Source organism: Leishmania panamensis, assembly GCF_000755165.1.
Source record: "Leishmania panamensis strain MHOM/PA/94/PSC-1 chromosome 35 sequence".
Classification (NCBI taxonomy): domain Eukaryota; phylum Euglenozoa; class Kinetoplastea; order Trypanosomatida; family Trypanosomatidae; genus Leishmania; species Leishmania panamensis.
In genome coordinates this window covers 1,007,826-1,030,260 of record NC_025882.1, presented here as the reverse complement: position 1 = coordinate 1,030,260, position 22,435 = coordinate 1,007,826, and the positions used below count along the sequence as shown (strand labels likewise).

The 22,435-nt window shown below is 58.3% G+C and overlaps 3 protein-coding genes across 3 annotated transcripts; all 3 read left to right on the top strand.

Annotated features, from left to right (window-relative positions):
• Window positions 1-1,880: 1,880 nt before the first annotated feature.
• Window positions 1,881-12,161, top strand: LPMP_352690 (protein kinase, putative; the record flags this gene model as incomplete). The annotated part of the gene is made up of 1 exon (XM_010704904.1): window positions 1,881-12,161. One exon carries the CDS (start codon window positions 1,881-1,883, stop codon window positions 12,159-12,161), a length of 10,281 nt encoding a protein of 3,426 aa, XP_010703206.1.
• A 1,274-nt stretch (window positions 12,162-13,435) lies between these two features.
• LPMP_352680 (hypothetical protein) lies at window positions 13,436-18,676 on the top strand (the record flags this gene model as incomplete). The annotated part of the gene is made up of 1 exon (XM_010704903.1): window positions 13,436-18,676. The coding sequence occupies one exon, from the start codon at window positions 13,436-13,438 to the stop codon at window positions 18,674-18,676; it is 5,241 nt and encodes a 1,746-aa protein (XP_010703205.1).
• A 1,084-nt stretch (window positions 18,677-19,760) lies between these two features.
• Window positions 19,761-21,356, top strand: FPGS (folylpolyglutamate synthetase; the record flags this gene model as incomplete). Its single annotated transcript, XM_010704902.1, has 1 exon — window positions 19,761-21,356. One exon carries the CDS (start codon window positions 19,761-19,763, stop codon window positions 21,354-21,356), a length of 1,596 nt encoding a protein of 531 aa, XP_010703204.1.
• Window positions 21,357-22,435: the final 1,079 nt, after the last annotated feature.

The following is a 22,435-nucleotide window of genomic DNA, read 5'->3' as shown; positions in this document are numbered from 1 at the left end:
AAGGGTAGTAGGCGCGCCAGGTAGGCTCCTGACAAGTGCACCGAGCGAGAGACAAGCAGAAGGAGGTGCACCTGTGGTAGCGGCAGGTGTGCGTGTGTGTGTGTGTCCGTGGCTATCGTGGATAATCGGCACTGCTGTCTTGCGCCTCTTTCTGTTTTCGTTTGTTTCCCTATTTTTCGGCGTTTTCGTCTTGGTCGAACGTCATCTGCGCATCTTTTTTTCGCTGTTTTTTTGCGTTCTGCTTTTTACTCTCTCTTGGGTTATTGTCTCTTATTTGGCTCGCCGTGCTTCACTCTGTGGCCTCGTACGCACTCGCCCTTTTTGCTGAGTCCCGCCTCGTGTTCAGGGCCCGCGTTGTGCGTGCTTAGGTGGGGCACAGCTCACATACGCACACTTTTACGTACCAGCAGCTTCACCGACGGGCCTCCCTTTTCTTTTTTTTTTCTCTTGTTTTCTCTTCTTCGAGCTTCCTTTCTCGCTGCACTACCGGTGCTTATTTCGTTTGCACGACTTCATTTGTGTGTGCGTGTGCGCCTGCTTCTTTCATATGGGTCGAATAACCATCCAAGGACACTGCAGATAAAAAAGGGGAAACCGGTCAAAGAAGCTGCACCGTCCTGTCTTCTACCGAGAGATTAGTAAGGTAGAGGTTTTGCGCGCACTGAATGCACCCCCCTGAGCCACAGAGGGACACACAAAGACCATCTCGAGCTCTCTCTCTTACCGGAACTGTATCCCCACGTCTGCTTTTTGCTTCCTGCCGGTGCTCTCTTTTTTTTGCTTATTTTCCTCCCGACACGCTCGCTCTCTCACTCTCTTACTTGTTTATTCCCGCAGGCGCGTTAGCCGACTGTTTTCCCCCCTCCCCTCTCGTGTGTGTGTGCGCGTGCTCTTTGGCTCAAACCTGTTTCTCCACCGTGCACTGCACTACTGCTGCTATCTGCGTCTGTCTTGTGTCTCTCTCTTCGTGCCCCCTCGTTTTCGCCCTCTTTAGCCTCTGTCTACGTGTGTGTGTGTGTGTGTTTGAAAAAGGGCATAATAGAAGGAAAGTTCAACTCTTGTCTCTGCGCTCTCTTCTTCCTGCTCCCTGTATTGACTCCTCCCCCCTGCCGGCTCTTTCTTGTTCTCTTCCCGTATCTTCCCCGTCACCCCTCGCGCTTTTCTCCTTCGTACTCTTCCGTGCCATCAAAAGCTGCTCTCCGCGCGCACTCGCTTTTCCCCTTCGTTCTCGTGGCTTTCTAAATTCTCTCTTTTTTTTTTGTTCATTAGCGCTACACAGCCGGACTCACCTCGAACGTTGTGCTCTTCCCCTCCTTTGTTCTTGTTCACTGCTGCTGCTGCTGCTCCTCCTCCTCCCTCCCTCTTTACTACTTTCTCCTCCTTTCCCGTCAGCACACACCCATACCCATACCCACACCCACACCCACACAAAGAAAAAAGGGGAGGAGGAGGCTTTAATCACTCAGCAGGCGCCAACCATATCAACGCGTCGAAGCTCATAGGCGGTGCACGTGCGATAAAGAAAAGGGTAGAGGCATTGGTTTCGTCAGTCTCAGTCTGCGCATTCGCGCATTAACTCGCCGTTTATTGCTCAACACCATCGCGGCTGGAAATCGAGGTAGTCTGTGCTGTCTCAGCCCTCTGCATCACTGGAGTCGTTTGCGTATGCCCTTATGCTTGTGTGGGGTGCGGGTCTCTTCGCTGATCTCTCACCTGCGTCAGCTGTTTTCCTCTTTGTTGCTGTCGCAGGCGGGTAAACGCTTTGTTAGCAGTGCGCCCACGCACCATCGTCTCCCTTCGATTAGAGTGGCGCAGCCCCCCGCTCTCCCTGTTGGTTTCTTTTCTGCCTCACCACTTGACCATTTACAACGGTTGACTTTATGGAGCTAAGGCAGCTCAAGCCGTGGCCATCCAAGTGTGCCACAACCACGATGAAGGGTAGCAGTCCCTTGAGGCTTCGCGCAAACTCGCCGACAACGACCTCTACTTCGCCGGCGACTACGCCGGCAGCCACTGCAGCATCCATGAGCGTGTTGTACTCGGTGCTCCTGCGCACTAGCGTGTTACGAAGCTCTGTAGTCAAGAACCCCGCTGAGCATTCACTCCATTCACACTCTCGTGCTGACATGGACTGGTCAGTGAGAGAGGCAGTCCGCACCGAGGTAGAGAGGCTTCTTCCATACCGCGGCGTCACTTTCGAGTCCGCCGGCGTAGCTGATTCAGACAAGAGGACCCCGGCGCAGTCCTTCCTGGGGTCCGCTGCTAAGGGCGAGAAAGGAGAGCGGAGTGGGTGCTGTAGCTCTCATGTAGCGAGTACGAAGGCTTTTTGCCATGCTTCTGAACCCAATGGCCGCAACCCACACGCATCTGTGCCTTCGACAACCACTTCAGTGGCTGTCACCGACGCACCCTCATCATTGGTAACGAGAGAGACGTCGAGTCTTGTTTCACAAGGGTTGTCCTTTGGACCAAGGGTAGTTATTAAAAGACTTCCGAGGAGGAAAGCACGTGCTGCCGCGGCGGCAGCTCCTGCGCCTACCGCTTCCAAATTGGACTCCACTGAAGCACCGGAACATCTTTCCGCCTCTCCGTTTGCAGACAACTGCAACAGAGGTGATTGCGTTACCCGAGAAGAGGAGGCGAGTTCATGCACAGCACCAAGCGACATCACAGGTAATACCAGGAGCTCCACTGTAGTGTTGGCGGCGCAGCTGCCAGACATACAGCGGCACCTTGACCGACTCTTCGACGATTTTTCCGCAGCGGTGGAGCAGTGCCGCGTTACTTTGGACCAGCAACAGCTACAAAGCGGTTCTCTAGCTCTGTGGAAGACAGCGAGGGAGAAGAGAAATGCCAGCCCCGACGAGCCATCTGCGTCGTGGCCGAGAGCAGAGGTTTCCTCTTCCCGGCATCCGCAACCACCCCCACACACCACCCCCACCTGCCATCGGCGCGACAACCCAACCATTCCAGTCACCGATGTCTTGCCCTGCCACAACAGCCACCGCCCCGTGTCTGACCTTCCCTCTCCCGACTACATTTTAGATGAGCAGGGGCACAGTCAAGGCACTGCGACCGCAGCCAACGAGAACGGCTGCGCGTTTTATACGCTAAGTCCCAGCACTGAATCATCGCGAATAGTGGATGGCTCTGCGGAGCAGATAACACCGTCCCTAGAGATAGAAGACTTGCCACGCGGCATTGTTATCATTGCCCACGCCATCGCAGAGCACCTGAATGCTATTCTGCATCCAACCCCAGAAGTAGCCGCTCTGGGGGAGGAGGCGGTGGCGGCGCTTCCCGACCAGAGCCGTGGGGGTAGAGGCGGTAGCAGTGAGCTAACTGCCCTACTCGCGGTGCCGACAACCGCATGTCGAGGGAGTCACGCTGGGCGGACGGGAGAGAGCAGAGGGCCAGCAAGTCCTGTGTCTTTTGCCTTCCCGTCCACCTCACCAGCTTCATGTCCCAACAGAGTATTTCAGTCGCTGCCCGGTAGCAGCTTGACATCACCCGCACTGCGGGAGCTTCAACAGCTGGTGCACAATCGTTTGTGGTTGCGTATCACAACATTTCTGAGCAGCGTCTCTCTCAATACGCCGGGCGACGACTGCTCAATGCCGCAGCCGACGGCTCCCGTTGGGCAGCGCGAGGCGTGCGCGTACGCGCAACTGCCGTTCTGGATTTGGCTGTACGCCGCGTGCGGGCTGGCAACGGATGTGATCCACGCGCAGCAAGAGGCTCAGAGCGCGCTTGTAACGCCGGGAAAAGTCGAAAAACTTCGCCAAAGACTAATACCACCGTCTTCGACCACGACTGTGCAACCGTCGCTGTCACTATCACAGCTCTTGCCAATGGTAGAGACATTGGCGCGCCAGCTGCAGCGACGGGAGTACGAGCGCGTTCAGCCCATGGCAGAGACTCTGCTCACGGCCAACACGTTTCTCTCTTTTGCCGGCGTGCAGATGACAGACAGGGCCGTCATGAAGCGCTTGTTCCCTCTGCAGAGCAGTGCGGCTGACAGCGATGCCCTGGGATTTGCCGCGCTGTTGCCCCACTCAGCGCGACGTACCACCCACGGGACAAGTGTGACAACGGAGTCCTCCTCTGGAAATGCGATAGCGGGCATCTTTGACGCTGCTGCTACACCCTCTCCCATCAACATCATGTCGCCCAATAGGCTGATCTCGGCGGACCACGCCATGTCGGCTTTCGTCATCACAGAGCCTATCGTAGACCGAAGCAGCAGTGGCGGCAGTGTGGCACGAGGAAGCTCTCTACGCCGAGGTCAGGGCGCCAACGGCGACATCGGCAACATGGCCGCGTCTGCGACTGGGGAGGAAGCACAGCAGATGTACAGCGGCAGATATTCTTGCCCATCAACGGTGGAGCTGTACTTGCAATGGTTAGAGAGCGCCGATTCGACGGGGTTTTCAGCATTTGTGCCACCGAGTGAAGCGGAGCAAAGTCCCGATCGTGCTGGCGCGGAAGCCCATACAGCTGGCGAGACTGCTGCCTCTTTGCGTGACTCACCGCCGCCGTGCCGGTCAGACACCATCGCCTACACACAAGTTAATGCATCGCTAATGGCGGAAGAAGGTCAATTCGACGATCGCAACGGGAGCATTGCAAGGGAGGACAGCAGCCGTGGGAAAGGCAGAAGCAGCAGCAATGGCTCGAGCATCTGCGCGACGCAGCAGCGGGCGAGCGAACTCTTCCAGGTGGCAGCTGTGATGCCGTCGGCCGACCTGGCCCCGTGCCTGAGGCGGGCCGAAAAGGAGCTGTACCAGGCTCGCTCTGCTGTACAGTTTGCTCGCAAGTTGGGCACCTTGTACGCGACGCAGGACATGAACACACTACTGCCACTGCTCCCCGCTGTGGCACGGGGGGAGCCCATGTCTCCCAACTTCAACCTCTTTTCTGCACGCTCGGACGGCGGACCTATGGAAGGCCTTGGAGGTACGCTTCCTCCCCGCGGAAGCACAGACGGTACCGGCACCCCTGCATCGCCAGAAGCACTGGCCGGCGGCGTTTATCTGCAGTCCACGTGGACGGGCACCCCCACGACGAGTAATCCGATGACAGGAGGCTTGCCTTCCCTCGTTGTGCCGCCGTCTCAGGCTGTCACGGATCGGGTGTCCGGCAGACACGACCCCTTCTCCTTTCACCGTGTCATCGCAGAGGCAACATCTCCGACGCTATTCCCCTCTGTCACGTCGCCATCAATGGAGCAAAGGTTTCTGATGGAGCACCTTAACTCATGCGCGGCTGCCATTGCTCCCAGCAGTGACCAGCTCTTTCTGGACACCACTCGCGCGCTTGAGGTGGCTTTTTCTCTTGCAGTGGTGTTGCTTTCTCATGTGATGGGTGAGGCGGCACCGAAGAGACAAGCTGCGTGTGGGGAGCGGACGGCTCCTGTTGCCAGCACCGGCGACAGCAGTGCGTCAGCTGTATCAACCAAGACCAAGACGGCGACAGTCACTGCGGTGGTGGTGAAGCAGCACCCATCGAAAGTTGCTGCCGCCGCGCCGTCTGACAAGTCGGAAGGGAACGCTGCCACGACGACCATGGCGGCGCCTCCGCCACCTCGACCCCTATCTATGGACCTCGCCAATGTGTTTGGCTTCGGCAGCAGTGGCTTTCGATGGCAGCATCTCTCCGCCTATGTCCGCGAAACCTTGATCAGCGTCGCCCTGCGCACACTCCAGAGAAAGGACGCCGTTATGACGCAGGAGCTGTTACAATATATCGCCCTTGACACAGCGATTGCGCATCACTATGCTCAAGTGCGCCGACATCATCCTGTGCCCACACTGGAGCTGGCCAAAGGTGCGGGGCGGGCTCTGAAGAAGAGTTGTGACATTTCCAAAGCAGCGGGGCCTCAAGTCACCGATTTTTCCATGTCCCCCCCTGAAAGCCCGGCCAACTTTGTGAATGTCTGGTTCAGCAGCTTTGCCAACCTTGCGGACACCACCACGCACCTGCTTCAGTCCGATCACAGAACACCGAGCTCTCTGAAGGGGGCGGTGTGGCATCTGGCGGGACTGGCGCAGTACTTTCTGGTGACGCGTGCGCGCGGCTATGCCATGTACGGCGGCCAAAGCCATCTTTGCCCAACAACCCTGTCTGGCTGCGGCAGTGGCAATGCTGTAGGCATTGACGTGAGGACCTCATTGGTGCCCTCGAGCGCTGCTTTGCAGAGTTTCATCGCCTCACAGCTGGTGGATCCTGCTGGGAGGGTGTTTGGTGTCATTGTGTCATTCATGGATAGCGTCTGCCAAGCGTTGTCGGTTGAAATTGAGAGCGGCGGTGCGGCAGGACGGCAGTATAGCGAGGGTGTGATGTTTACCGGTGACTCGAGTGATGACGAAAGCTCTCTCATGTGCCCCACGATGGACGGCTCTGTCTACCTGGGAAGCGCAGGCGAGTCTGCGAGCCTGTGCAGCAGCGACGGTGGTGCTTATGGTATGGCCTCCAACCGCCCAGAGATATTTGACTTTCAGGCATGCTGGATGGAGCTGGCCATTCATTACTTCTTTGAGATCGTCGATGTTCTCCTTGACGCTGCTCTGCATCTTCCACAGAAGCCGCTCTACCTGTACCAGCTGATAGTGAGCGCTTCCTACATGGCGGGTCCGTCGGGCGACTTCACGGACAGCTTGGCCATAGCTGGCTTGGCGGGAGGCGGTGGGTCGCCGCCGCTGTGGGGCCATAGCGATCTGTCCGTCTCGGTAGTCCTCACTGCGCCGCAGGTCGTGGCAGACTCACCGCTGGGCCGCGTGCAAGAGTTTCTCAGCATGTACACGTCGATGGTGCTGCAGTCTGCGGTGACCCACTTCACCGTAGATGGCAGACTTGCTCAGTCTCAAACTGACACAACTCTTGGGACACCATTGAACACCGCAAAAGCGGCAGGAGGGGTGTCGGAGGACAATTCCTCGCACATCTTTTGGGAGCGATTGTTGAGCTCATTGGCTGCATCTGCACACTCTGCCGCACTTGGCGAGGTTCCACCTGCAATGTGGCAACCGCCGCTCTCTGCCTGGACTCCCAGCAGCGCGGCCGCAGCCAATGCTGCAGTATGTTCAGAGGCGCCCGGCGACATCTCATACATGCAGAACACCATGTGGTGGCCAAATACGCGATTTCAGCGCTACTCTCACCTTATTCGCATTGTCGAGCACGCGCAACTAGTAAGCTTGTACATGAGCTCGTCTGCGGGAAATGATCCGGCGCCGACGGCGCCAATTCTGTCGCATCTAGAGGCCCCTCGTGCTCCTCGTGATGGCGCGCTCATGCTGCAGGTGAACCCCATTACTGCCCTCCTCAACACATCCACGGGTCCGTGCGCTCAGCTGTTGTCTATTTCATATGCCTGTCCGCCTTTGGCTGTTGTCACCAGCGGCAGTAGCCTTGTCCCTGGCAGCGCTCGCACAACGTTGCGCGAGCGTCACTGGTTCTCATGCAGCGGATCGCCCGTTGATCAACTACCAGGCCGCTTTCCCCCCATCGCTAATCGACGCGTGCTGACAGACCGCGTGATGCGCGAAGTGTGCGGTGGGCTATGGATTCGTGTAGAGGTGCTACGCCTTCTGCGCATTGCGGCCGCGCCAATGGACGTGACCACCTTTGCGAGCTTCACCACGGCAGCGACAGATGTTGCAGTCCAGGTACAAGATAAGACAATGCAGACTCACTACAAGGCTATTGCCTCGATGAAGGCTGGCACCGAGTCGGTGTTGCCCAAAACGTACGCGTCCACGTACGTGCGGCTGCTGTTCCTGCGGTACGTGCAGGCTTTCTACACGGACATGCAGGCGCTTAGCGCTAGCGGACCTACGACGGCGCCAGACCACACGCCGAGAGAGCGTGTGGAGTGCCTGAGTAACATGATTTCGCACGTCAGCAGCCGCGGCGATTCCACGCCGTGTCGCACACTTGGGTCACCGCTAATGCGTTCTCCTGCGACCCCGTTCCAGCACCTGACTCAGCGCCTGTGGATGCACTACTGCCATCACTTGTTGTGGGTGTTACGAGAGCTGTGCTGGAGCTGCGCTGAGGCTCACGAGACGGCAGCCAACCTGTCCGTCGCCTCTGTGTTTGGGCGGCTGCTGCAAATGATTAGCGGGCGAGGAGAGCTCGAGGAAGACGAGGAAATCGACGGCTGTGACAACGAGTCGGTGGAAGGACTGCTAGATGCCCAGTATCGGAGCTCAAAGAGCGTGGGGATGTCGGTCATCACGTTCAACCGGTCGGTAGCGCCGTACTCCGCTGTGGAGGGCAGCGGGATGGAGGGCTTCGTCGACTTCGAGCTGTCCTCACCGGACAGCTCAGTGACGGTGGTTCCAGAGTTGAGCGAGGGCTGCAAGCGACCGCCGAGACCGCAGCAAGACTCGCCGTCTTCAGTCGACTCTGAGCGTCGACGAGAGCCGTCGTGGAACGCTCTGCAGTCTCCTGTCTCGGATGCCTCCACGAAGGCGGAGGGGGTGGCGGTAAACACATCAGACCTGGCGTCGGTGCGCGACCTCAGTGAGCGACGACGACTAGGACTTAACCCCCACTCCATCACTGGAGGCGGCGAGGCAGCGATGGGGAGTGTGACACCGCTCGCCATCTCAAGCACGTCCGTGCCAGCTCCGCCTCGATCACCTGTCACGGGTCCTCCTGTGGTGCTGCAGCTGCCTCTTACTGGGCTGAAACCGCCTCTGTACTTCACCAGCTCAGGCGACACGGCTGCCGCTCAGGAGAACGACTTCTACAAGGAGCAGTCGAAGCAGCGGCAGATTTCTGGAGAAACTGCGGAGCGCTTCCTCAACTCCACAAGTGTCTCCGTGGTGGACGTAGCCACGTACACATCGCACGACCACGAGGACGAGGATGATGGCGAATGCAACGTGGAGTACGAGGCCTGCTTTGGTACTCAAGTGAGCAGATTTAAGCACACGCTGCCCAGGTCAGACTCACCGGAAAGTTGCGTGAGTTGCACCACAGCGAGCGCAAATACTCACTCCGCCTCCAGCGGCGACGTGCCGAAGCCGCCCGCGTTGACGGTACCCAAGCTTTCTCTCCGAGCTCTCAGCCCCCCGCTGTACTTCACTTCCACCGGTGACACTGGTGTTTTTGCGGAGAGGACGATGAGCACGTCTCTCCTGGGTCCGCAAGCCCCAATGTTTCCGCCGTCTCAGCCGACACCAGGGGCACCAGCTGCGTCTGAGACGGCGAAGGTGTCAACTCTTCTGCCACAATCGCCACTCCCTGTGCCTGTGCTACTCACTTCCACACCAACCACTGTTGGTGGCGTTGCCCTTCCTAAGCTGTCGTTTAGTTCTCTAAACCCGCCAATGTACTTCACCTCCACCGGCGACACCGGCGGCTTCGTTGAGGCGCAGAACCAGAAACCCCAGACTGCGACCGGTGCCGACGCAATCACACAGTTTCATGCTGACCCGACTTGCCTGCACGCTGGGTTGGCGGCGCAGGGCACAGCTTGCGGCGGAAAGGTCGACACTGCCAGCGCTAGCGTAGCCGCTGCCACTGTTTCGAATGGCCCAAGCGCCGCAACGGCCGCCGCTCACCTCGATGAGCGACTGTCCTCGGATGAATTGAACCCAGGTTTTATCTTCTCCGATTTCGCTGGCTTTGCGCCAACAGGTGGGAATGCCAGCGGTGGCAGAAATGATAGTGACGAGTGTAGAGGCTGTGCCGATTGCGTGGGCAAACAGAATGCGAAGGAGCGGTGTGCGGCGCGGCGACATGGTGGCTGTGGGTTGTCGCTGAACTCCTCTACCGTGCCCGAGGTTGACTCGCTCTCACTGCGTACCGACCAGCGGCGCCGTAGGCGAGTGCCTCGCACATCTCGTTCTGTCCTAGCACCGATAGTGGCTCCAGCGGTGACGATGGAACTCATTTTGTCCATCTGCTCTATCATTCTTCAGCAAGACAGCGGTATGATTCAGTATGTCTACACCGTGTCCTCGCTCACGCAGAAGCGTGTGTTGCCGGGCATGTCGTCGTCCTCGCAGCGGCGCCGGCACACGGGCAGCAGCAGCGCTGGTGCAGCCTCAGGCGTGACTTTCACGCAGAAGCCGGACGCGGCACAGACGGATCGGTGGTGGTACACCCCTCAACACAGCCCTTCCTCCTTTCACGTTATTCAAGCAATGCACAACTACCTCAAGGATAGCCGCAACAGCCTCGTGATCGATCTACTAGAGGAGTGGGTGCTCCTCGAGTACGCTGCGGCAGAGCGAGCACGAATGGAGTGGTATGAGTCCGTGTACGCGTCGTCGAGGGAGCAAGAGTGTTCTCAGCAATTGCCTCATTTCTCGTTTTCCCACAGCGCGAGCAGCGGCAGCACCAGCAACGCCATGCACCCTAGTTATCTTAATCAGCGCCACACAGGCACCACCGGCGGCAGCCGTAGCGGCAAGCCGAGTACCGCAATGCTCGCTGGTCGTTATGTGCTCCTACGCCTGCTTCTTCCTCGCGCCATCACGCCACTGGTCACCGTGCAAAATGAGCGGCGCATCGGTTCCGGCGGCTATGGTTTCGTCACGTCCGGCTTCGTGCAGGAGTTTGGCCCGGGCTGCAACATGCAGTTGCCTCCAGGATGGGGTCAGTGTGGGTCTCGCTGGAAGCCAGCAGAAACACGCGGAAGCGCAGCAGCTAGCGGTTCTGGCGCTGGCGGTGGTGTTGCCACGCCTAGCAGTCTCTGCACAGGGTGGTCGTTTGCGACAACGGCCGAGAGGGTTGCACCCGGTGTCTTGGATGGCTTGCGTGTGCCATGGCGCACGGCGGTGCAGCGTATCGCGCAGGCAGTCTGCAGATATGAGGTGGCCATTAAACACGTCCCCCTCAATGTTCAGGGAAGCGAGAGTGGAAACCTGCCGCTCTGTCACGCGGAGGTGCTCGCTATGTACCGACTGCGCGGTCACCCGCACATCATTCCGCTCCTCTCCTTCGACAACACCAAGGACGAGTACATCCTTGTCCTTCCGTACTACACCCAAGGATCGCTGCGGCTGTGGCGGCAGAAGCACTATCCCTTGGGGTGCGCCGTGTTCACGCTTCCGCCGGGGATGAAGAACTCGCGCAGGAGCGGGTCAACGTCGACAACGTCGCCCACCAGAGCTTCCAGTACACCCACGCAAGGCGCTGCGCCAAGTACCTCACTCTTCGCGACGTGCGCGCGCTGCCTCCTTCAGGTGCTCAAGGCAGTTGCCTTCATGCACGACCACCACATTCGTCACGGCGACATCAAGTGTGACAACATCCTCATCGCCTCTGCTGACGCCAGTGCTGAGCGGGGTGAGATGGACCCGCCGACGCTGCCGTCCTCTGTGCAGCTGTGCGACTTTGGCTCCTGCGACACGTGCGATGACGACGATATGCAAAACCTGAAGCACGACATCATGGCAGGCGAGGCCCGATTCTTGGCTGGTCGGTGGGGCGTCGGCCGAGGCACAGAGGCGATTCAGCCGCCTGAGCTCATGTCGGCAAAGCGGCGCTATGGACTACTACGCCGCATAATGAAAGCCGTCGCACCTGCTGCGACGGCGACCCCGGCCACCTCCTCGTACTTTGCGCTATCCGAGCGGACGGACCGCGGCGCCAACACTGGAGGCTTTACCGGTGCATCAGCCGAGAACCTGCCCCTCCGAGGCCGTGGAGGGGAGGTGATGGAGCCGGCGGGGCGCCAAGTGACGGAGCTGCTGCGGCGGGCGGAGCTCTCGGTGGACATCTGGGCCTGCGGCTGCTTGCTGTACGAGATGCTTACGGGCCGCATGCTTTTTGGGGAGGCCCGACTGGGACGGCTGCTCGTTCTCGCCGCTGTCGACGATGGCGAGGAACAAGGCCCCAAGGCAGCAACCTCAAAAGCAAACGCCGCAGCAGCGACTCTGCCCGCCTTGCGTTTTCCTCTACAAAAGGTCGCGACGGCGGCCAAGGCCAGCGTTGGTGGCGATGCTGACTTGAGCTTTACGCCGTCGGTTTCGCGGAAGGCACTTGACGACTGGGAGTGGCGCGATCTTGAGGCGGCTGTGGGGAAGCGCGTGGTGGACTTTATGTCCAGCCTGCTTGACCTAGACCCTCTGCAGCGGCCAAGCGCATACGAGGCGCTGAATTACTGGAAGGCGATAATGGTGGAGGCGGGGCTCGAAGTTTAATCTGAGGTGTAAAGAAGCGGAGTTGTGGTGGTGGAAACAGTCATGACAGTGCCACACGGAGTCGAAAATGCGGTCAGTGGCGATGATGTTTCACTGCATGTTTTTCCTTTTCCTCACCTCTGTGTTGTGCGTTACTACCTGTGTACGTGTGCACCTGTGCGAGCTGACGAGGGGAATCCCTTGGCGTGTGTCCCCATCCTTGTCGGGCGCTGAGCTCGTATCTGTGTCTTTTCGACAGTGCACCCCTACACGACGAGAAGAAGCATGCGTTACCATTTGAGGAGACAGCAGCTGCTATCCGCTCTCGCCCGCGTTCTCGTGAGGTCTCACCGCCTGTAGGCTTAAACTGGCATGCGTGTCTGCGCGTCAAGGTGCATTCGTTTCTCTCTTTCTCTCTTGCGCTTTCCCCTTCTGTTTCTTGCTTTTCTCCCTTTTCCTGTCTGTTTCTCTTCGTCCTACCTCTTTGATGGTGCACATGCACGGCGCATCGAGCACTTGGCTGTCAGCTCCCTAAGGGGACAGCATCAGCTGCTGCAGTGCACTCCAGTGGGGGGTAGCGGAGCACTTTATCCTACGCACACACAGACATACGCAGACATGTGCTTATATATAGCGCATTCCCTTCCTTCCGAATGAAAGGAAAAAAAAGTCAGACACAAAATGTTGTTTGGTACCACCAAATGAGGCAGCGGGCAAGGCAAGCCCACTGACTCTCGCACTCTCTCTCTGTACTCATTCGACCTACTCAGTCAAGTCTAACGAGGGCTTTATCCAATGTGAGAGAGAGGGAGGGAGGGAGCGGTGGCGGTTTCATTCTTCTTTTCCCCTTCTTTCTTTAGGTCTCGTGTGTGGGAGGCGCCTGGTTTAGGTGTTTGCTCATGCATGACGTCCTGCCATCGCCGCTAGACTTCTCAAGAGTATGCAGATATAAGAATATACGCCACAGAGGCACACACACACACACACACACACACACACCCGCCCAGCCAACCATCTTTGTACAGCTCATAGAAGCTCTGTTTTCAGGGAGAGGGCGAGAAAGTAAGCTACTTTTTTCAAAATTTGTATGCGAACACACCGCTAGGCGTGACGTGCGGTGAGTCTGCAGTGTGCTAAGGGTGCGCTCAGCGCGGTTGTCCCCATACGCTGGAGCAGTGTTCAAGAGGGTGTGACGAGACTGTGAGTGCGCACAAGAGCGTGGTCGCACTCTCCAAAGAGTTAGGCCTAAAGGGGAGAGCGTATACCTTGGGAAACGGGTCGCAGTGACAGACACGATGAGCGCTGATGCCGATGCGACTCCGACGGATCCGTTCTTGAAGCCTCGAAGGAGCCCCAAGACGAGCCGCTCAAGCGCTATCAATGATAGCGCCATGCTAGTGGAGGTCGTGGACGCCGGCCAGACAACTTCATCCTCTTCTGTAGCAGCTGCTGCACTGTTCGCCGCACGCCTTCGGCCTTCCGTGACCGTCGCCACAGGAGCAAGTACAAGTCCACGGGATACTCTGACACCTCTAGCTAGCAGTGCGGCGACATCTAGAGGTGCTGCCGCAATCATGCCCCATACCCGCAAGCGAAAGAGACCGGCAGCGGAATCGGCGTCCGCAGGGTCCTCTACTTCGACAACGGCGGCGCCACCGTTGGCGCAGAAGCGACAAGAGGCTGCCCAGCGAAAAAGCGAACCGTCCCGTCGTACAGGCGGCGCCGCTCGTACAGCCATGGATCATGGCCAACACTCTAAGTATAGTAGCGATGAGGACGCACTTGGTGGTGCCACAGTGGCTGGGGGTGGCGACGACGCAGAGGGCTACGGGTCCGGCGAGGATGGAGAGGGGGACGCCGAGGAAAGGGCACTTGTCGCCACTGCCAGCTCTTTGATGGCAGGCCAAGGCGCATTTGCTACCACCTCAGCTGTCTCTGCAACGCCTCACCCCTGGCTCGTCACCGATGCGTTTCATGTGTGTCTTTGGTATGTGCTGCGGTATGCAGGAAGCGCCTTGAGCGCGGAGGACCTCTGGTCGTGTCGAGCCCTGGTCTCCTTAACGGCAGTCGAGGCCACTGAAAAGGCACACGCAGGAGAGTGCGGACTTCTCAAAGGCGCCATCTCTGGCACGGCAGGCGCTGAACGTATGACAGCGGCGTTTGCTGCAGAACGAGCACCAGGCACGAGCATGCAATCAGACGGCTGGGATTGGACTGGAAGTGAGGAGTCGGAGTTGCTTCTTAGGCTTCTCCTGCGCAAGTCGCACAGCTTCACCGCACGCCACCTCGAGCTCCGCTACGGAGACTGGCTTCACGTACAGTCTGCCCTAAACGCGCTGACCCAACGACGCTTTCTCTGGTGGGCCACAAAGGGGGCCTCACTCGACTCGGCCGCCGATGGTGTTGGGACTGTGCCTCTGCATGGCGCTGAGGAGGAAGCGGCTACAGACTTGACGGAAACCCCCTTGACACCGGACGATGAGCTCACAGAAATGGCGCCATCACAGCTGGTGAAGCACTACGACGGGGCACGAGTTGCGCGACTTCTATTGAACTCTTGCGATGAAGGCAGGACGCAGTGTAGTCACGCCGCTGCCATCGGCGAGTCAATGCCGACCTTCGGCAGCATGGAGGCAGTCATTCGTGTGGCGCAGGCGGTCCGCGTAACTGAGTTTCGGACGTTTCTGACGATGTTGCGTCACCGCAGCAAAGCACGGGCTGCAATGGATGAATCTGCTCAAGAGGGTGATGAGTGCATCACCACGAGCTCTATCATCTCCACCTCGGCATCCACCCTCGGCATTTCAGAAAACATTGTCTGCAAGGATGGTGGTGCTGGCAGGGATGTGGTAGCGGAACAAGCCTCTGTGCTACGCTTAAAGAGCTGCGGCAGGGCGGCCGATATTGCCTGTGCGCGGCCGAGGCAGATGAGTGATAACAGTCTGTACGACGTGATACCGGGACGTAAGCGAGACATGATTCGCTACCTCGTAGAGAGGCGATACTCCGTGTGGGCGCCATCAAGCACCGTCAAAGGTTCACCAGAAGTGTCGGCGACTCCAAATACCGTAGCTATGGACACAACGGTACCTTCGTACGACGCGCCTTGTACAGCGCCGCATGCCCTCTGCTCTGCACCGTTGATCGCCAGTCCTGCCCTACGAGGTGCAGTTCGTTGCACCAGTGCCTCTGTTGGTGCCACTAGTCGGCCCCTATTTCGCCGATGCTTCCGGACTGTGGCTGAGGAGGCGGACGCGGTGGCCCAATGTTGGGATCGTGTTATCGGTTCCGTCTATGTTCCCCACTCAGGACTTAAACAACATCTTACGTGGATGACAGAGCTATTCCACGTGTTGAGCTCTAACCACGGTGCTGGAATGATGAGCGAGAAAGGTGCGAAGTCAGTAGTGGCCACAATGACGGTAGCTACTCCGCCAACACTGCTGATGACACGGCCGCAGCTCCTGCTCCTTCTACAGACGCTCCGTGCCGCGCGTCGCCAGGAGCGGCCGAGCTTGCCTGAGTCGTCATTATCTACCGCGGCACACCTAAACTCGAACGTCTTCGCGGAGAGCGTTCCGTATGCCCTTCTGCCACGGTGGTTTTCACCACCGCCGGTAGCAAAGGCGACAAGAGCAGTGCCACGTCCATGCCGACAGCTGGACAGAGGCATCCCCTCTAATGGAGGTGCAGGAAACACGATGGAGAGCCAGCCTTGCCCTGATGTTTCAGTGGAGCCGAACGACGACGAGTCTAACGCGATGGATGACATTGTGTACACAACCCACTTGTTTCGGGCATTTGGCGCTGCTGGGGATGACGTGGCTGCCCAGACGTTTGCGACTCCACCGCGTGTGCGTCTCTTCGCCAGTCCTGCCATCCTGCAGGAATACCGCCGAGCCCTTTCCATACAGCGCAAGCTGTACTACGCAACCGACGGGGCTACGACGGCGGCGCAGCGTCATCGCGGAAAGAGCCGCACCTTCGTGTCGTGCATGTACGACACTGTCATGGCCGCCGTGCACGCGGGTGTGGCAGCAGTAAAGCAGCATCCACTTCACGCGCGCTCTGCTTCCTCTGCCTCTTTTGTCTCTGGTGAGATGAGGCACTTTGTTTCCATGTACCCACCTGCGCTTCCTGTCGTCTCTGACACAGCGCCGTCGCCAAAGCTCTCTACACCGTCGGTGACTGTATCGCTGGAGTCATTGGTTTATCAGCAAGGGTGCTACGCTGAGCATCTTCTCACTTTTACGCCGCTCTACCGCTGGTTTGCATGCTTGGAGCTCTTATTTCCACTGCTACAGAGCGGGCAGCGGTACTCTGACGCCAACGCCTGCCTGCACCACCTACTCTATGAGCCGATCTTCGTGCTGCATCACCTTCCAGTGAGCGGCTCTCGCTCTCCCATTTCCCCGGTCACCTATGCGTTTTGCTTCAAGCCGCACAAACGCGGGAAGTGGCTGGCGCGGATGGCCCAGAACCTCTCGCACCAGAAGCGTTACGCAGAGGCGCTTGCAGTGCTGGAAGAGTGCCAGGCGGGGTATCACGAGCTGGCAAGTCACGCGATGGGCGACGCGCGCTTGGCGCCCGCCGCCGCTGCCGTTGGTAACGGCGTCTATGTAGCGAGTGCCAAGTGGCTGCCGTGTGACGTCATGACCAATTCTACAGCAGCTGCGCTCTGCGACGTGCTTATGGGCAATCGCTCTCCAACCAGTGAGTCTGCGTTGCCTCTAAAGGTGCAGCGTCGTGGTCGCATGCTTCGTGTACTCTGGGGTGCTGCTGCTGCTGCTTCTGTGTTACCTGCCGCCAATAATAGCACCACTTCTCTACCGCAGGCAGAGAAGCCATCGCCAGTCTCTCTCGCGTTACTTCATGCAGCGTGGGAGTACGTGCGGGATCGGTACTGCCGCCGCCAGGACCGGCTAACACTGGAGAGGTTGTTGGCAGTGGTGCACCGCAAGGTGCATCAGTGGACTTCACTAGCAGCGCATCGGGATTTGGCAACTCGTTCTCTCGTAGACGTGGCTGTGCGCCACGTTGGCGGTGTGCGAGATGCACTGAACCGAATACTTTGGCGTGAGCCTAGCGTTCAAGCACATGGGCTCACAACTACATCAACAGGCGGGGTAGTGAGGGCGGCAAAATCTATGACTCCAAGTGAGGTGCGCAACCCGCAGCATCACCCTGCCTTGCCGGTTGAGCTATTCGTTCTTCAGCACTACCTGAACCGATGGAATGGTGCCTCGTCGACGACGGCCACAGCTGCAGGACTTGCGACTGTTCCGCAGCATCGGAGGCGAAACGACACAATGGCGACCGACCCTCCCAAGGGGGAAACTGAGAGAAGCGACGGCATTGGCGACGTGAAGGTGGCCTCTATGTGGTGTGGGGAGCACTGTGAGGGTCAGTGGATTGCCTGTTTTGCTCGCGCTTTCTTGTGGGACTGCTACTGGTCATTTCCCCCTGTCTTTTTCCCGCTCGACGGATTCCCAGTCAATGCATGCGACCACAAGTCTAACCGGCCGCCGCTACAGACCTGTCCGACCCACGGGGTACTCTGGCTCTCTGCGTTCCAGGACGGCCCACTTGACTTGGCCACCCCTATTCAGTTTTTATGGCGCCGACGTGCCTTGGTCGAGGCACGCCTGGCGAAGCTGGAGCGCTGCACGAGGGAGGAGTTGGTAGACTTTGTGGCTGCCCGCATCAAGGTGGCAGGGAACACCGAAGGGGCAAGGCCGAGCAAGGCCAGAGCGCGAGGGAGAGACACAGAGGTTGAAGCACCACGTGCGGAAGATGACGTAGTTCAACGAGCGGATGAGGACGAGGGCTACAGCGGGGACGAGGAGCGAGAACGCCATCGACATAGTCGCGATGAGGGCGGCCGCAGCCCACGTCGCCCCCGCTACACCGCAAGGGTGGAGGAGAGGTGCTGTGTTAGCAATGACGAGAACTCGGTGCGGATTGCGTCTTCCTTTTCGGCAACGCCACTGCTTTTCACTGAGTTCACGACGCCGTCGCTTCTGCTTGGGCAGGTGGGGCGGGAGGCGAGTGCAGAGATGGAAAGGGTGGGGTTGATGAGAGAAAGCGGTGACGCATCACTTTCCTCCTGCTCTTCCACGCTTGCCATTCCAGAGGCATGGAAGGTGCCAGTTGGGTCGCTGCCGCTGCTTGACATCCTCCGTGCCATCCCACTCGAGCCACTTTGGCGGCTTTTGCGGTGCCTGTATCTCAGCCCAGTCACAGAAGGCGTGCCGCTGGAGTTTTCTGGTTTCCCCGACTTGGTCTTCTGGCGCACTGGCGGCTGCGGTGGTGGTAACTACAGATATGCGGCAATTCAACCCTCGGCGGAGGAAAGCTCTACTGTGCTGCGAGCCTCTTTCTGCTTAATGGAGGTAAAGAGCCCCAACGACTGCTTGAGCACAAAGCAGATCGCTGTAAACGATCTACTGCGTCGCTGTGGCTTCGAGGTCTTCGTCGTGCACGTGGATGAGGTGCACGACGATGGGAGGCGCGTCAGCACCAAATGCATCCGCTAGGAGGCAGCGAGAGAGGTAGGTCGTGAAGGGGCAGAAGGGAAGAGACAATGACCACCGCCGCAAAGATGTGCGGGATGATGCTGTTTTTCTTATGCTGTTGTACCATGCCCAGTGTATCTTGTTGCACCCTTTCTCTGTCTCGCTTTGGATACCGCTGCTTCCAGGGGTATGTGCGTGTGCGTGTGTGCCCCCCTACTCTTACCCCCTACCACCAACACTGTCGACGTCAGCGAAGGACGTACTGCGTGTCTTTACCTGCACGTGCCTCTCACATAGAAGCTGGACATGGGCATAACATACACACAGACAGACGCCGATATCCTGTAAGAATGAAGCGCTTTCGCATGCGGACTCTCCCCGCTTCTGCCGTTGCAAAGGCGAGGACTTGTCTTTTCGGTTTTGAGTAACCGGAGCGGATGGTGCTGCCTGCTCAACTCCCCCCCCTGCACAGCCATCTGTGTATACAGTCGGCTCATCCCCATGCTATTTATCTGTATTGATTTCTTGACTAGCCGTCTCTCTCTCTTTCTCTCTCTCGTCGCTCGACCTCTACGACACGCTGTCCTTTGGCAACGACCTTTTTCTCGTTTCGTGTGCATGATGTCTTGCTGCTTGGCTTTTCCTCCCCCCGGATTAGTCGTCGTGCGCGTGCAATTTACTCGAGGACACACACGCACACACACAAAAGGGCAGCTTACTCATCACTGTTCACCGAAGCTGCAAAAAACGATCGAGTACATGCAACAGCCCTGCCTGTGTGTCTGTGCCATGCGTCAGTGCTTGGTTACTCGTTGCACCCACCCTTCTTCTCTTTCTTTTCTCAGCTGTACACGACATACGCGTCCCACCTTGCATGGTACCATCTGCGCGAATGCGTTGCAGCCTTCCTTTGGCTGTGCCGTTGAGTCTACTAACGCCCTCACCACTGCTGTTGTCGCACCGGCGACGAAGCTTCACGCCTTACAACACAGAACGAGCGCGTCCATCGTATCTTCGTGCGACTCGATCGGCAGGCTCGCACCTCTTCCGTGTGTTTAGTTCGTTTTCGTGTGTCTGCTCCGCCAGAGCACTGTACATCAGCCAGATGCCTCTGTCGACGCTCCATCCGGGTGTCCGTGCAGCGAGCGCAGCACGCACGGCAAGTCCACTGCCACAGCACGTGCAGCCACAAGCAGTGGTGAGCAACCTGGGTGAGGACGGCGGCGGTGCCACCCCCGCCGCTGTCGGTGCGCCCAAGCACTGCTACCGCTCCTTCAAGGATGCGATGGAGGTGGTGAAGAAGATGACGGGGCGGCGGCCGAACAAGTGCCCAGACGCCTTCGAGACGACGAAGCGCTATCTTGACCGGCTTGGCTTTGCCCCAATACTGGAGCGGATTCGCTTTGTCCACGTTGCCGGCACGAAGGGCAAAGGGACCACCTCTGCGTACATTGCGGCCCTTTTGCAGGCGTACGGCTTCAAGGTGGGCCTCTTCACCTCCCCTCATCTCACAGACTTGCGAGAGCGGACGGTGGTAGACGGCCGGCTACTGGACGAGAGTACATATGCGCAGCACTTCTTCGAGTTCCTGGACAAGTACGAGGGCCTGCAGTACTCGGACAGCCAGCTGGACCGTGACATCTCCTCGCCGTCGCAAGCAAACTTCTTTCGCTTTATCTTTCTCCTCTCGCTGTACATTTTCGAGCAGGAGGGCGTAGAAGTGGCGGTGATGGAGGCAGGCATCGGCGGCCGAATCGACTCTACCAACACAATTCCGTCTGAGGTGAGCATCATAACGTCCCTAGGCTACGACCACATGGAGATTTTGGGCAATACAATTCAGGAGATCGCTGCGGAGAAGTCTGGAATAATGAAGCCGGGCGTGGTCTGCTTTGCGGCACCACAGCGGGATCATCCAGAGACGCGCGCAGTACTGGAGAAGCATGCTCGAGAAGTCGGCACGCCGCTCGTGCTGCTGGACCAAAATGTGCTGCCGATTCAAAGCTGGCCGAAGCTCGCCATCGGCGGCGTACACGCTGTAGAGAACAGCAAGCTGGCACTGATGGCGGCTAGGCGTGTTGCAAGTATTCCACCCATCCTGCCACTGGACGAGGTGGAGAAGAGTGTGCTTCAGGGCATGACCTACGCCGGACGGTCACAGATCGCGGCGGTCGACAGTGGTGCCAACATCACCTTCTACCTGGACGGTGCGCACACCGTTGAGAGCATCTCCAGTGCTACACAGTGGTTCCTGGACGTCAGCGCCGCCAACACCCGGGACCCTTCTCCGCGTCGCGTGCTCATGCTCTACACTTCTCGCGACCCGAAGAGTATTCTCAAAGCCTTCATGCCTTACGTGTCCTATTTCTGCAAGGTGGTCATTGCCCAAGTGTCGAACCCGCGCATGACGTCGCACTCGGCTGACCCCACTGATATAGAGGGAAAGATGAGCGAGCTGAGGGAGAGGATGGTGGCCACGACTGAGTGCTGGCGTAGCATGTACCGTGAGGTGACTTGCCTTCCTTGCGCCCGTCCCTTCTCCGCTCTCGAGGACATCCTTGAACTCGTTGTGCCGGCCGCCAGCGACAACGAGGATGCCTCAAAGCCAGCACAGGTGTTCGTGTGTGGCTCCTTCTTTCTGGTTGGTGATGTTGTGCAACTGCTCAAGGTGTACGAGGCAGGTCGTCGCCGCCTCGAGTAGCCGTTAGACGTACGCCCTTGGAGTGCTGTCTCTTTTTCGTTAGTTTGGCTTTCCTCCTCCACGCTCATGGCACTTGGAGCTTGGGTGGTGGTGGTGGCTGGTGGGAGGGGGCAGCGCTCATGCCTCTCTTTCCTTACTGCTTCCCCTCCTTTACCTTGTGCTCAGGCGACATCAGCTAAGCCTCCACGGACTGCTGGAGAAGGAAAAAATGAGAAACGGCAGCCTTCTCTGTTTCTTTTTCCTTCTGTCTGATGCCCACTTTTGTGCGCTAACGCGCGTGTGCGCCTCTCTCTGTGCAGTGAGGCGAATCTGGAGGGGGGCAAGGGGGAGGATAGCGATGATATGTAGTGACGTCAAGTTGAGGGTACTTGAGGGTTGACCGTACGCGACGGTGGGTACTCATGATGGACTGTCGCATTTGTTGTCTCGTGACTGGGGCAGCGCTGCCTATGGACAAGGGGCGACGTCGCTCTTATTCTGTTTCCTGGAGGTGACAGCTGCTGATGAGTGCTGATCCTCCTCCCTCCTTGCGTGGGAAGGCGACCCGGTTCGGTGGTGTTTGTGATTCAGGATGGGCGCGTGGGTGGCTGTGTATGTGTGTATGTGTGCTGTCATGAACTCGCCGCACACCCTCTTTTTCCCTTTGTGCCCTCTAATGGAGGTTGCCCTTCTCTAGACATCTCACTTTCCCTCTCTCTGTGCATGTGCGCATCCCCTGGAGTGGGGCGATATGTGTGCGTCTGTTCGGCCTTTATCTGCTTCTGTCCATCCTATATGTGCGTGGAAACGTACACAGGAGCCCCCCCCTCAGAGGAGCAGTGAGGAGAGGCCACAACTTTCCCTCTTCACTCTATCGGTTTCGTCAGATTTTAATGAGCACAGAGGAAATAGTACACACCGATACCCACCTTTTCTCTCTCTCTCTCTTACACAGCGCTTTGCAGTGTGCATAGCGATGGGAGTCCTCACCGCACATTGACCATCAGCCGTTGGCGGAGGTCGTGAGGGGTAGCTGAAACGAGCAAACAACGAAAGAATAAACCTTCTCGTTACAGACCTGCTGTGATTGTCTACCGTGG